Genomic DNA, 14852 nt, shown 5'->3' on the forward strand with positions numbered 1-14852 from the left:
AGGCTCTAGGTGTGCGGGCTTCAGTAGTTGTGGTGCATGGGCTTAGTTGCTCCGAGGCATGTGGGATCTTCCCGGCCCAGGGCTCGAACCCGTGTCCCCGGCATTGGCAGGTGAATTCTTAACCACTGCACCACCAGGGAAGTCCCTCCTCTTGTATTTTAAAAGTCTATACAAACCAGTAGGACCTCCCATCTTTGGGAGGCTAGAAAATTATCTGGTAAGTATATGAACCTTCTCACAAATTTATCTGAAATTGTCATGCAAATAACTAATATTGTAAAATGATAAGTAAAGGCAAATTCTCCAGGAAAGGAGAAAGTATACCAGCAGAATTTAAGTTTTTATAAAAATGCAAAAGACATATTAAGAAGCCAAAGAAGAGAGAAACAGATAAGTTTTTATGAGTAATGAACTGCCCAGTCTTATGAAAGAAAGAAAATGTAATGGAAGTTCTAGCTAGAAATGTCAGAATTAATGAGTAAAGGAGGCACAGCAGCAATGATCTGTATGTATATTGGAGACATATATAGTCACCAATACAGGTCACAATTCATCTTTCAGTATTTGATATATTCGTGGGGATTTGGGCACTGTCACAAGGCAGCCACGCTGTGGAAAAGAATGAACAAACACGACAAGCAAAAAATAGGAAGGTTTAAAAGTGTTGAAGATGTGTATAATTATAGATATACTAAAAAATTGATATAGTCTTACTGAGTATTTTAGGTACTGCTTGCACAGAAACAGCATAGGACTGAAGTCTTTGGGCAATACTTAAGTCAGGATTTGCCACATTAAAACTTTTAGGTCGTCATCAATTCCCATCGTGAAAACTTAAATCTTTAAAAAAAAAACAACCCCTAAATCTTAAAAAAAAAAAAACTGCTCTAAAACGAATGAACTTGGATTAATAAACTTTCTTTTATAAGGGAACCACATTTTGATTCACTAGTCATACATGTAATTATACACTTTGCTTAGCAAAAATGCCATTAAAGGATAAAAGTGCTTTAATACAACAAACACTAGCTTGAGAAATACTATATTGAGACATAACGTACCGTTTCCGCTCGTGAGTCCTGAGCAATCATTATTCACTAGCAGCGTGGTGGACTGGGTGGAGTTACTGTTTGACTGTAAGGAATTTGAAGAGCTTGAGACTCCTTGGTTTACAGTCTGCTTCTTTAAACCATTAGTAGCAGTTTTACTCCAGTCTACAGAAGGGTAAGAATTACAGAAAAACAGGGCAGAATGTTGAAACTCAGATGCAGGAGACAGGTCACAGCATAACTCGTTCTAAGCAACTGATCTCTCGCTTCCAGATCTTACAGAGAATCCCACATTTCACAGGTTGGTGTGATAAAATGTATTTTCATTTAAGACTGTATACATTCGTCCTTTAAATGACTGCCTGGTTAAAAGTAACCTATGTTCTCTGGGAACTACAGGCCAAGCTAATTTGATTGTGTCTATAAATATCCTCTGAATTAGGTAATATTTCAGAGCCAAGGACTGTCTTCACAAGAACACAAATCGACCTGCTGTGATGACTAATGGCTCTTCAATCCAGGCAAATGATGGAACTCTAGGTACTGCCATTTTCCAATCTTGTGCAACCAGATCTTTGCAATACTACAAAGTCTGTATTCATGGGTAATATTTATGCAAAAGGAATTTAGATTTTCAAAGAGTACTTCGTTTTTCTTATTTTCTTAAAAATGAGCCATTTGCTCTATAACCCAGGAGGGCATAGCTGAAAATAACTTCAAAATAACCAAATGTATGCTAAGGCTTATATATAAAGTCTGGCCCAATAACAAATAAATGAAGTCACTGACAACCAGGACCTGTGGAAAAAAGGTTGAGTCAAGACTTAAAAAGTTAGGGAGGTAAATATTAAAAATTTCTTTGGACAAATGGAAAGCATGCACGCGAAAGGAAATGAATTCTAAAAATTTCACTGTTGCTTCATTCAGGAAGCAGCCAGGCCACTAATTCTATTGCTCACTAAGTTCCCAGATGTGAGTAATTGGTTTTTAATTCACTAGGTTTTTTCCCCTAATCTTCACAATGGATATTTTGTGTTGAGCAGGCTCCATTCATTGATTTCCAGACCCGATATTCCTTTGGCATTAATTGCTTTGGGTCTTAACTTATACAATCTTTTCCTCAAGCTTTAAGGGAAGGAGAAAAAGTAAGGTAAATATGTACCAGAATTTTCAGCCAGTCGTAACTTTCCACAACACAGATACCGTCTCCACTGCTTTCTGACATTCTCTTTTGCTACACAGTAAAAGATGAATATGAAAAATCCTATGGGGAGGGGGGGGAAAACATAACACAATGAATTCCAGACTAAGACTTGAATGTCATGAGCTTACTCTGCACAAAAGACAAAACCTTTGGCAGCCATAGGCAAAATGAAATTTTGCAGATTGAAAATAAAGCCCGAAGTCCTGGGAAAGTTTGCTAACGAAAGGTACCCTGGGAGGACTCTCTTTGTAAGATTAAAAAAATACTTGTAAAAAGAATATCACTCCATATGTCCAAAATTAAACTCACTGCCTCACCTCTCACATCCTGTCATTGACCTTCCCTATCTTTGGAATTACGAGCCATCTACCCAGGATGCCAGCTCAGACCTAGGCTCTGCCAACTAAAGAATGTTGCTGGCCATCTAGCTATACAAGGATTGAGTCATAAGCCACTGTAGTCACTGACATTCAACACACCCTAAAAGGGTTTCAGGATGGAGATCAGGCATGAGGCGCTCTGTGCTCTGGGAAAACCGGTAGAAAAGGGCTTCGGATGGTTAGGTATTTTCAGGAGGAAATTTTATGAACCCAGTTTCTTGCATCTTCCCACACTTAGAAAAGCACTAAAAGCATTAACTAAGATATCTGTGCCTTGTGACAAGCAGTAACCTTCTGCCGAGATGTGTGCTTGACTGTACATGCCCCTTCTCCAAACACACATATGCTGATCTCCCCCCTTACCTCTTCGGAGCAGTTCTTCAGAGCTTTCTGAGCAGCTCTCTCCCGGACTCTATTCCCCCAAAGAAAATTGAAACTCACAGCTCTCACATTGTGCTTTTTTTTTTTTTTTTTTAATATTTATTTATTTGGCTGTACCAGGGCTTAGTTGCGGCATGTGGGATCTAGTTCCCTGACCAGGGATTGAACCCAGGGCCCCTGCATCAGGAGTGCAGAGTCTTAACCACCGGGCAACCAGGGAAGTCCCTGTGCTTTTTAAATTTCAGTCCACAGCTCCTACCTCCCCGTCCCTCCATATGCGTAATCGATTTCCAAGTTCTGTCAAATGCCATCTCCTCCTTTGTCTCACACCCCTCCCTCCTTCTCTCCAGTCCACAGCCACATCCCTTCCCTGGGCCTTCCCCTCTTCCTGCGAAGCCTGGGGCACTGCAGCCATAGCCTTGTCTACCTTCCAGCCTCCCTGTGACAGGCTCAAGGAAATTCTCCAGCGGTGTCCTGGCCACAACACTACAGACGGGAAGAGGCCCTCAGGCTCTGCCTCCACCCCCCACTGCATGCAGGCGCAGGGCTCCCCACACAGCCCCCTCGCTACCACTCCCCAAGGCTTTGAACGCGAATATTAGCAGAATGAATGGGTGAATTGAGTTCTCCCTCTCCCCAGCCCCCAATCTATCTACTTTAAAACCTTCATGTTAAAATATCAGGTTTGCCTCTAATAGGGTACACGTGCCCAGCCTGAAGACTGATATCTCGAGTACTGCACACCTTTGTCCACCTGCCACCCTGGGCAGCTACACTTGGTTGCATTAGGGGAGACATCAAAATGGGGGTACCCAAGGCCCAAATCAGAACCTGTATACATCTCTCCTTTTATCAACCCCAAAGCCCTGTGAATTAGGCTTTAGTTCCCTTTTATAAATGAAACAATACATTCTTTCTGTCCACTCGTATTCTAATGAGAAGTCATTCTAGGGGAATGAAAAAGAGGCAGGTTCAGTTTCCACGGTAAATATGCGAGGGGAGGTACCTTGCTTTCATGTTTACAATTAGTGTGATTTGGGCATATATTTTTTCTCTTTAAAATAAGTGTCTCTTACTTTTAGCATGCCATTGTTGGCAAATAAAACTTTTATAAGTTGTCCGACACCTGGATATACCAGTTCAGGAACTGTACATTGTAGGTAAAAATGAACAACTGTATGTACCCAGCAAGCACGTTAACTGGCTTCCTCCGAATGAAATAAGAACCGGTAGCCAAATTAGGCATTTGAATTCAATCTCAGGTTAATGAACTATATTGCCTGAAAGAACTACAGGAGAATGCTCTGGGAGCTAAAAGCCACCAGCAAAAGATGAAAATGAGTGGATGAGAACGCAATTAAAGGCATCAACACAGAGGATTTGGAGTAAAAGGAAACCAAGGGACACGAATGATTGTTATTGTAACGTAAACTTATTAGCCTGCTCCGCTTTTAATGCCAAAGTGCGTCCATGAAAAATTAATCACAGCTGGGACTTCCCTGGTGGCACAGTGGTTAAGAATCTGCCTGCCAATGCAGGCAACATGGGTTCGAGCCCTGGTCCGGGAAGATCCCACACGCCGCAGAGCAACTAAGCCCGTGCGCCACAACTACTGAGCCTGCACTCTAGAGCCCGTGCTCCGCAACAAGAGAAGCCACCGCAATGAGAAGCCCGAGCACCACAACGAAGAGTAGCCCCCGCTCGCCGCAACTAGAGAAAGCCCGTGTGCAGCAACGATTAATCACAGCTGACAACTCTTTTATAATGCTGATCTAGAAGAATGAGTAATTTGCTTTCCTAAAGAATACAATGAGGCCAAAGGAAAAAAAAAAAAAGAATACAATGGAAGAGGGCTCCCAAATGACTGCAGTTGGGCTTCATTAACTAAGGGGAAGCTCCGAGGTCAAGGGTCACACACAGAGCCTGCCCTTCCCGCTGCATGTCAGGGCAGAGCAACTGCGTGGGATTAAGCACTGGGCCAGGCTGCTGCCATTGACTTCACATTTATCGTTGTCTTCAAATCAAACACAGACCTAGGAGGTCAGAGTGGTGAGACCTCACGGGGACACTTATGGGTATATGCACTTTTCTGTATGCATGTTCTACTTCAATAAAAAAGTTAAAGGAAAAAAAGGTAAGGAACCAGGTGAAGGAAGAGTGATTGACTCTCCCAGAAACAGTTCCCTGGTAGGTTCCCCTTGATATGTTTGTTCCCTCCCAGGAGGTAGTGATGGATAAGGAGGAAAAAAGGAACACTTCTTGAATTTAACGAATTTAGCCTTTCTTCCAAGGCTCTCAGAGCACCCTTTCTCAAAGTTAAATCTGTTTTTCAATGATTATATCTTAAGCTACTAAGTAAGCCACTTTGCAGATACTCTAACTTTTAGTAGCAATATTTTTCAGTTCGACGGGGTCATTCAGTGTGTATTTAGTGCTGTAGAGCTTACCTTGTAACGTGTTAAAGATGGCAAAGAGATACATGAAGGTGACATTAACTGGTCCCCAGGCAAAGAAGGCAAAGCCCCAAGTAATTCCTAGTAAAAACGTAAGGCCAGCGACACTCCTGAGATCTTGAATACTGGTTTTTCGCTGGGCTCCCAGTTGCTTCTTCTTTTTAATTCGACAAAGTTGAACCAGGACCACAATGAACATGCTGACGTTCAGCAAAAATATCACACAGAAATATCCCACAACCGTAATATAGAATACAGCATTGCTGTTGATCCAGCAACTGGAATTGGGGGGAAAAAACAGGGAAAACATATTATGGTTTTTTTTGCTGAAATATGGTTCAAAATGATAACAATGAATCTATACTGTTTTACTGAAACATTTTCCTACAATTACAAGAGAAAAAAAAGATGAAACCTCTGATCTCCACAGCCATTTATAGCTCTAGGGGAAAAACTCCAAGAGGGTTTATTTTAGAACACTTGGTGATTGAAAGTATTTAAAAAATATTCTTTGAAGACATTAAAAGATTTTATCCCCTTTAGATCCTAGTAACTCTGTTCCATGAGTCTTTACTAACATAGTGTAGCTGGTATTTTATTTTTATCAGAGGCTTATAAAAGTATTTTTGAAATACTTCCTCCTAATTCATTTTTTAATACTTACATAGTAGCAAGGCTTTTCTAACTAGCTGATCTCATTACATGTATAACTGCAAAGCCTGCTGTAAATGTCACTGGATTTTATTAGGATGAGAGCCAGTTGATACGCTGATTAGAGCCTCCATTTTCTTGGAGAATTCTGCTTTCCAGTTCACTTAACATTCCGAGGGGGGCTTTGTACTCACAAGTCATCAGGTGACCCGTTGGGGAATTTCCCATAGGATCCAAGTCCATAGTTATCTGGAGATATAATCAGGACAATGGTCACAACCACAGCTGGTACCCCTGGAAGATGGGAAACATTGGTCACACACAGTTCTAATAACCAAAGGTGGTGAGAAGAAAGAACAGAGATCACGTTCTATTTTCTTCTGAAATAGCAGAGACTGGTGAGCTGTTCACCAAACCCAGTTCCTCTTCCTCCAGGCATGTGGCTGGCCATCTCCCAGCCTCTCTTACAGCTAGGTGTATGTGGCTACTTGACTAAGTCTTGGCCAATGGAACATGGACAGAAGTGATTTGCTCCACCTCTTGGCCTAGCCCATAAAAACCTCCAGTGAGATTCTCTACTCTTTTCTCCCAAATTCAGAGCGACCTTGGAAGCCCTGTCTTGAGGCAGAGTCTCCAGCAGCTTGGCTCCTGAAAAATCACAAGACCAGAGACCCCTCCACTTCTGCTAACTGGACTGCACATGAGTAAGAAATTACCTGCTCCTGACATTTCAGGGATGGCTGCTATGGCAGCTAGTGTTAGCCTTAACTTACACCCATCTGGAATGTAATTTTAAGGGTCAGGTGGCAGGCAAAGTGAAGGACTCCAAAATATACACCAAAGAATCAACCTGTTAGGGTTACCAGCAACTTCTGGGAAATCGTTCATTATGAACCCCAAAGTCCTCAACTGATTATCTGGAACCCGTTGATGGACTGAGATGCCTGACCTGATTGATTTGGGGGTGTTGATTGCCATTACACTGGCTCTCTCACTGGCTCTCCCAGGGCGCTTGGGCTAAGAGGAAGCATAATGAAAAGGCTCCTCCCCGCTTAAAGTGACCTTGGGCTGGGAAGGAGTCCGTCTCACCCCTCTACCCCATCACTCCCCACCCCACGCTGACACTTCACACTCTGTGCACACAGACCAGCCTGGCATACAATCTCAAGGCTCTGGTAAATAAAAAACAATTCCTTCTCACAGCCAGGTTGGGCTACCTGGTACCATCTAACACAATATTTCATTTAATTCTTTTGTATTTGTACCTTACGGAGACCCTGACATATGGTGACTTCCTAAGCGAGACACCTTCCTAAAAAGAAAATCCTGGGGGTGTGGAGCTTTTCCTTGACAAGGGAATCTGACCATTCAGGATTGTACAAAGAAGACGGAATCCGTGCCCAAGATCAGAGGCAGGGATTTCTTTTTCTGGGAATAAGTGACTTTCTAGAAAGGTGTTGTTCTTCACAAAGATATAATAACAAGCAGGATGACAAGGGAGGAAAAGGGTCTGCAATCCTATTGCATAGGGAATATCTGAAGGAATATTTATTTAATATACATATATTTTTAAATATCTTTTGATGTAGACCATTTTTAAAGTCTTTATTGAATTTGTCACAATATCACTTCTGTTTTTTATTTTTTTCGGCCCGAGGCATGTGGGATCTTAGCTCCCCAACCAGGGATTGAACCTGCACCCCCTGCATTGGAAGGCGAAGTCATAGCCACTGGACCGCCAGGGAAGTCCCTGAAGGAATATTTAGCCTGAAGAAGAGGAGGGAGTCTGGGAGGGATGGCGGCTATAATACAGTGGAAGGGATAGGCATAAGAAATTAGAGGGCTTCCCTGGTGGCGCAGCGGTTGGGAGTTCGACCTGACGATGCGCGGGACGCGGGTTCGTGCCCCGGTCCGGGAGGATCCCACATGCCGCGGAGCGGCTGGGCCCGTGAACCATGGCCGCTGAGCCTGCGTGTCCGGAGCCTGTGCTCCGCAACGGGAGAGGCCACAGCAGTGAGAGGCCCGCGTACCGCAAAAAAAAAAAAAAGGAAATTAGAAAGCCAGCCTCGGCTGTTCTCGAGCTGTGGTATTAGGGTAATTACGTCATCACTTTGAGCCAGGTTCTTCACCTGGTATTAGCAATAACTGCCTTGCTAACTTCACTGACTTGTCTCTTATGGGGTTACTTGTGTGAAAATACATTGAGAAATAGAGCATTATACATATATATTACATGTAGATTATCTAAAGGACTCTGGCAGAACAGGTATCAGCTTCTTATTTTTTTTCCTGAGAGAGCAAAACCAAGACCGCTGGGTAAGTGCCACCAGAGAGCCAAGTGAACTTAATGGAAAAACAGACCTGCAGAGCTTTAGAAGATGGGCATTGGCTGCCTTGTAAGGTATTAAAAACGAGACAACAGGCCCAAAATGGATTCGCTTATGCTAGCCACAGGTCACCAAACTGAGACTTAACTCCATTACAGAGTTAAATCTTCGGCTCTCCCAGAAATGGAATCTTAAACCAGTCAATCCGAAATCACCTTATCAGCACTAGGTAGGTAACCTGCCTGATAGACCCCTGCCACCCCTGAAGGAAAGTAACCTTGCAATAACCAACCCACTTTATTGCCCAGAATGACTTCCTTATTCCTGCTTCCTTCTGCCTATAAAAAGTCTTTCACTTCGTACAGCTCCTCAGAGCTCCTTTCTATCTGCTAGACGGGATGATGCCTGATTCATGAATTGTGAATAAAGCCAGTAAGATCTTTCAAATGTACTCAGCTGAATTTTGTTTCTTAATGAAGGTAATGAGCTCCCCTACAATAGAAAAATTCAAGCAGAGGTTAAATTATCTTTAGTTAAGGGTAAGTCAAGTCCAGGAGGCTCCTACATTTGGTGGGGAGTTGAATGAATAAACCTTCAAGATCTTGGGGGCGTCTAAGACTTTGTGATCCACCACTGACAGGTGGCATGATCTGAAATACGGGGCCGGTGTGGTGATGAAGTTACGTTAGGTTTTATCTGTACGTTCTCTCGCTCTGCCCTGCTGAGCACACCGTCGTGCACATGTATGAATCTGGGAGGTACAGAGCAGAGTGAGGCTGGCTGGGAGCTTGGGGACTGACAGTCTGGCCTCATTATCACCAAGCTAATATTTTCAATTGATTGAGCACCTTCTGTGTGCCAGCCCCAGTTCTAGTTGCTGGAGATACAAAGAGGATTCATAGCCCTAACCTCAGAGTGTTGTGGTCATAACCAATCCAGGGTAAATATACAGGTGTTCTAGAAAGAGACTTGACGAGGTTGCTCTCTGGGCAGTGAAACATGAAAAGGAGAATAAAGCTGTTTTAGAAACCTGCCAAGTATGACCTGCTTCATCAATGTCTCTATCTGATTAAAAATCAAAACACTGGAGAAAAAGCAGAGAAAACCCAGGCACTGTGTGAGCAAAAATTATACATACCCCAACCAACAATGCAGAATTTAAGGATGTATTTTCGGATGTAAGTATTAAACACTTTGACAAGGGCCAGGTACATATGGAATGCTTCCAGGCCCATCCAAGTGAACGAGACCAAGAGAAAATAATGCAGAAATATAGCCACTGAGATGCAGAGGCCTCTTATGTCATACAAAGCAATCCACGAGTCCAAGAGGAACACCAGGTTCAGCAGCAGCAGAGCTGCACACAGCTGGATGAGGATTTTGGAAGGGTAATCCCTCCGGATCTTTCTAAAAGGAAAGGACAAAAAAAGAATTAGCATCACAATCTGCCAAGGTTTATGTGAACATATCTGTGTTCTAAGCAATTTCTTTTTATTTTTTGGTAAATGTCTATATGTATAAATTTCCTCTCTGAGCGTGGGCGTGTATGTGTGTGTGGCGGGAGGCATTAAAGCCAACAATAACAACAAAGGGAAAATCGAAACCGAATCATCTGTGATAACCATATGGAAAATTCATGTTTATATTTCTGTGGAACCTTTTAATACATGCCGACTATTGACCCATCCTTTCAAATAGTTTGTTGTGGAATCTTCTGAGCACCCACCTCCACTTCTCCCAAACTACGTCTAGAAGCATTGTGCTGCTTCTCATACAATAGGCTCCTCTCTTCAGATCTTCAAAAAGCCAGATTCTCCTCTTACCTTATGTTAGTAGTTAAAGTGAGATCATGGAAAGAAGAGTTCAAACTATAGCTAAATGAAACAGCCATAGGAAAATACAGCTAACTGATGACACGTACGTGTTTATGCGTGTGAAATTAGATCTGGTGAGATCATTCTGAGTAATGGTTGGCCTTATAGTAATTTAGTCTCATTAATCATATTTCCAAAGGTCCACTAGAAGATCTGTAGTCACAGCTGGACCCTAAGTTTGGCACTAAAAGTAAATTTGTGCATTTCCTGATCAGTGTCCAAAATCTAGATCCCAGAACTTACATATTATTTCATTTAGTTAATGCAATAAAAGTGCCTATATTTCTTTTCTGACAGAATTTATTGGAATCCCCCCCAGAAGTGACCAAAGGGACCCTTCTGATAAGCCAAGAAGGAGATGCTGTCATTTGGAATGTCATTCTTGCTTTGACCTACAAAGCCACACTCACTGAGTATCTGTATTTTTCAGTGACACTTGATACCCTTTATTCTTCTTCATCCCCACACCCGTTAATGCATTTAATCTTTTGTGTTTGCTCAGTATTATTTAGAAACGTAACATATTAAACACAGCTCTTGTGCTGTACATGGAGCTATGGTCTATTTCACATTGTAAGCTCTTGGGTTTCGGGGTCTGCATCCATTTTTCACTTCTCACTTAATGTCAGCTAGGTACCAGGCATCATTTTAGGGTACAAGGATGATTAAGACACAACCCCTGCCTTCAGTGAGTGCACAAACTAGTGGAAGGAAGGAAATATATAAACCAAAAAGTCCCATGAAGTTTTACATATAGGTGGCCCCACTAGATGGGTGGACAGGATAAGCTAGGCTAAGGAGCATGCTTAATTAATTAATATACTTTGCCAATTGAGGTGCTATGTCATATAATCCAAGTTTCCAGTTGTGGATACTCACTCAAAGGCTATGTAGGTTACAAGAGTAACTGACAAAAAAATTGATGAAAGCCCACAACCAATATAGGTGATAAATGTCAGGGCCATTATCTGAGCCGGTGGCAAGGATGTTCGAGACAAGTCCTGGAAAATAAAATATTGCTTTCAAGACCAAATATTTTTAAATAAATAACAGTCATAATTTACATTTATTGGGTATTCAGGTACCTGTCCATAGTTCATTCAACAAACCTACAAGATAGGCACAATTATTATCATCATGTAAAGATAATAAAACTGAGGCCCAGAGAGGTTAAGTAATTTGCCCAGGGTCACACAGCTACAAAGTAGAGGAGCCAGGATCCAAATTCAGGTCTGGCCGACTCCAAAGCCCATGTACTCGATCACTGCATTATGGTGCACTGGAAAAGCACCAGGCTAGAAGCCAAAAGACTTGAATTTGGCTTCTGGCTCTTATATTTCTTAGTTCTATGACTGTAGACAATTACCTAACAAGTGAGTCTTAATTCTGACTTCATTAATATGAAAATAACAACTCCCTATTCTACCTATCTTGCTGGATTGTTGGGCAGATTAAATAAAATAATTTATGTCAAATGTTTTATACAATTTTAAAGTGCATTAAAACTATTTTTATTACCCATTTTAATCTGAATTCCCTAGTCCTCTTATAGCTATCTTAAAAAGAAAAACTTAAATGTAAAAATAGAATGCGAAAAAAATACTTCTAAGTTCAAGTATTTTCCTTCAAGTACATTTGCTTATTAGAAGAGTCATTTCATTGGTCTATAACTTTGCCACAATATGATGAAACCTGCTGATCTATCCAAGTTATCCATCAGATTAGACATCATGGTATGATCCCCAGCTAACCCTCAGACCCAAATCTAAGGCCAGGTAGAGCGGGGATATTACCAGTAGGACGCCGAAGCTTGTAAGGTGGCTGCAGGTACAGGTGGTTTCATTTAGCCTCCTGTCTTTGACAGAGCAGCCATCAGATGACCAGCCTCCTCTGCCGCCTGTGGGCATTGGAAAGAGTGTCCGCCCCGTCAGCAAAGCCACTGCGCCAATCACTGCTCCTCCCTCCTTGCTCCCCCTCCCCTTCCCACTCAAGACTGAAAAAGTTATGTCTGGAACCTACCGTTTCTGCCCAAGTCCCAAAATACACATCTCACTGTTAAGCCATCCTGTAACAGAAAGATAAACTACAAATAATTAATTTACAGAACTGAAAAAACTGGAAAGCGATTAGAAAAAAAAACGATATTTTAAAATTTCAGAATCTCATTCCTGATTTTAGGAGAGTTCTTATTTTACACTGGTCTCTAGAAGCAAGTGAGTCTCATATACGTCAGCACTTAAACTCAGCAATCGTGCACAGGAATCACCTTGAGGCCTTGCTAAAAGGCACATTCTGATTCAGTGGGTCTGGGGTGGGGCCTGAGAGTCTGCATTTCTAGCAAGTTCCCAGGTGACGCTGATGCTGCAGGTCTGCAAACCACACTTTGAGCAGCGAGGTCACAGATGAGGCTCAGTGTGAACTGAACTAAGATGCTTTCTCTTTGGAGGTGAGACTCAGACCTGTAGCCGCAGATATAAAGCACTGAAAACTGGCAAGAAGAGCTTGCTTTTTACACTGCTCCTTCTTGGAAATTAGGAAGGCAGTTATTAGGCATGTTAAAACCCAACGGAGTGACTATGTGATTCTAGTCTTACACACTGCCCTAACTGGGTCTGAGGATCTGCTGAATCTACTTTTTTCAGGCAAAGTCTTACAGCCATAGTTTGCATGAGGTGTTTCTGGTCAATGAACAGACCAGACAGGCCCCGCCCACCTGGCTCCCGTGGATGTGCTTTAATGTAACCGTCACGTTTCTTGTCAAATTCTTGACTGTCAGGTTCGCCACGCTCGAGGAAATGACATAGCTGATCAGAGAGAGGTTCTCCAAGGCAGGGTCCTAGCACACCAAAGAATCAATAAGATGGCAAGGGAAAATGAAATGTTATCAGAGAATTTTAGAGCTAGACGGGACCCTAAGGACTATTTAGTCCACACTGTTTATTTTACTACCTAGGTCAGGAATTCAGGGGCAGGGAGTAAAGTGACTTTCCCAAGGACCATAATGAGAGGCAGAGCTTATTCCACTATACAATGCTCTAAATGCTGAGTTAAATTTCACAGATTGACACAACGAGACCCTCATGAATCTTAAAGGGAACATAACATTAAGCCATTTAAGCTGTGTGTTCCTGAGCAAGTTACTTAACCTCTCTGTGCCTCCATAGCCTCATCTGTAAAACTGGGCTAATAATTCAATAGTTCCTCCCTCACGATGCTGAGAGGATTAGAGTTAACATTTCTAAGTGCTTATGATACTGCACGGCAGGTGATAAATGCTATGTGAGTGTCAGTTATTGTTATTTATCCTCAGCAGCATCATTAGGTCCTGTTTAAAAATAAACTACAGCTTTTCAGCAATTCATGTGACTTATAGCAGGCTTAAGAATATGTGAGGATTAAAAGAAATAAAACTCCCTCAGTCCCCCCCAAAACCGAAACCAAAAGCAATTAGAGGCAACTTTACCTGAAACAGGGCAGGTGTTTCAAAAAAGTTGAACTGCACCCTGGAAGCCAGCTCCACATCATTAGCTGGTAAATTACTCATCAGCGAAGAAGGCAGAGTAATAACACCAATACTATTCTCAGGAGCCTGAGTTTCCAGAGAAACCTGAAAATCAAGTGAAAGGTCATAAAGACGTCTGGGGCTAGTATAATGAAGAGATGGAAAACACAACACCTAATTAAGATGGAGGATCCTGTAAGGGCATTTATTTGTGGTGTCTCTATGTACAATTGGTTCTTCTTTTTTCTCTGACTGCTATGAAATTAGAGGGTGTGTAATAGGGAGATGAGGCCTCGGAGCAGGAAAGGAAACATTTTAAGGATAAAGGATATACAGAAACAGTCAGAAAGTACAGGATACTATATGTCAATTGTATCTCAATAAAGCTAGGGTGGGAGGGGAGAAAGTTCAGGATAACTGCAGAGCCCAAGGAGACCACAGCAGCAGACACACCAACTTGGTGACCTGTTAGGGCAAAGTCATCATAGAACCACATGCACTAAACTTGTAAAGGGAAGACTAGACAAATTAAGTTTAAAGGCGAGACTTGGTTTTACTTGCATGTTTCCAGTCCCCAATCCCTCTAAAAGAAAACACTAGAAGCAGGATTGATATACAGCACCACTACACCAGTGTAGTCGTAACACTTGTTAAAATATTGAAATGGGGACTTCCCTGGTGGCGCAGTGGTTAAGCATCCGCCTGCCAATGCAAGGGACATGGGTTCGAGCCCTGGTCCAGGAAGATCCCACATGTGACGGAGCAACTAAGCCCATGCGCCACAACTACTGAGCCTGCGCTCTAGAGCCCGCAAGCCACAACTACTGAGCCCACGTGCCACAACTACTGAAGCCCGTGCTCCGCAACAAAAGAAGTCACCGCAATGAGAAGCCCGCGCGCTGCAACGAAGGGCAGCCCCCACTTGCCGCAACTAGAGAAAGCCCGCGCGCAGCAACGAAGACCCAGTGCAGCCAAAAATAAATAAATAAATTTATATATTAAAAAAAATACTGAAATGGGTCAAAAAGTAT

General features: G+C 42.4%; 1 protein-coding gene across 2 annotated transcripts in view; it reads right to left on the reverse strand.

The window, feature by feature from the left end:
- Positions 1–14852, reverse strand: part of ADGRG2 (adhesion G protein-coupled receptor G2) — a 70104-nt gene that overhangs the window by 3665 nt on the left and 51587 nt on the right. For both annotated transcript variants that reach the window (XM_024739417.1, XM_024739411.1), the window contains exons 17-26: positions 13783–13926; positions 13033–13155; positions 12339–12384; positions 12113–12216; positions 11199–11320; positions 9584–9852; positions 6313–6412; positions 5462–5745; positions 2212–2313; positions 1062–1214 (exon numbers count right to left, since the gene is read on the reverse strand). In XM_024739417.1, coding sequence (XP_024595185.1) covers positions 1062–1214; positions 2212–2313; positions 5462–5745; positions 6313–6412; positions 9584–9852; positions 11199–11320; positions 12113–12216; positions 12339–12384; positions 13033–13155; positions 13783–13926 — 1447 coding nt within the window. The remainder of the gene's footprint in view (positions 1–1061; positions 1215–2211; positions 2314–5461; positions 5746–6312; positions 6413–9583; positions 9853–11198; positions 11321–12112; positions 12217–12338; positions 12385–13032; positions 13156–13782; positions 13927–14852) is intronic.

This window comes from Neophocaena asiaeorientalis, unplaced genomic scaffold, assembly GCF_003031525.2.
Source record: "Neophocaena asiaeorientalis asiaeorientalis breed wild unplaced genomic scaffold, Neophocaena_asiaeorientalis_V1.1 scaffold771, whole genome shotgun sequence".
Classification (NCBI taxonomy): Eukaryota; Metazoa; Chordata; class Mammalia; order Artiodactyla; family Phocoenidae; genus Neophocaena; species Neophocaena asiaeorientalis.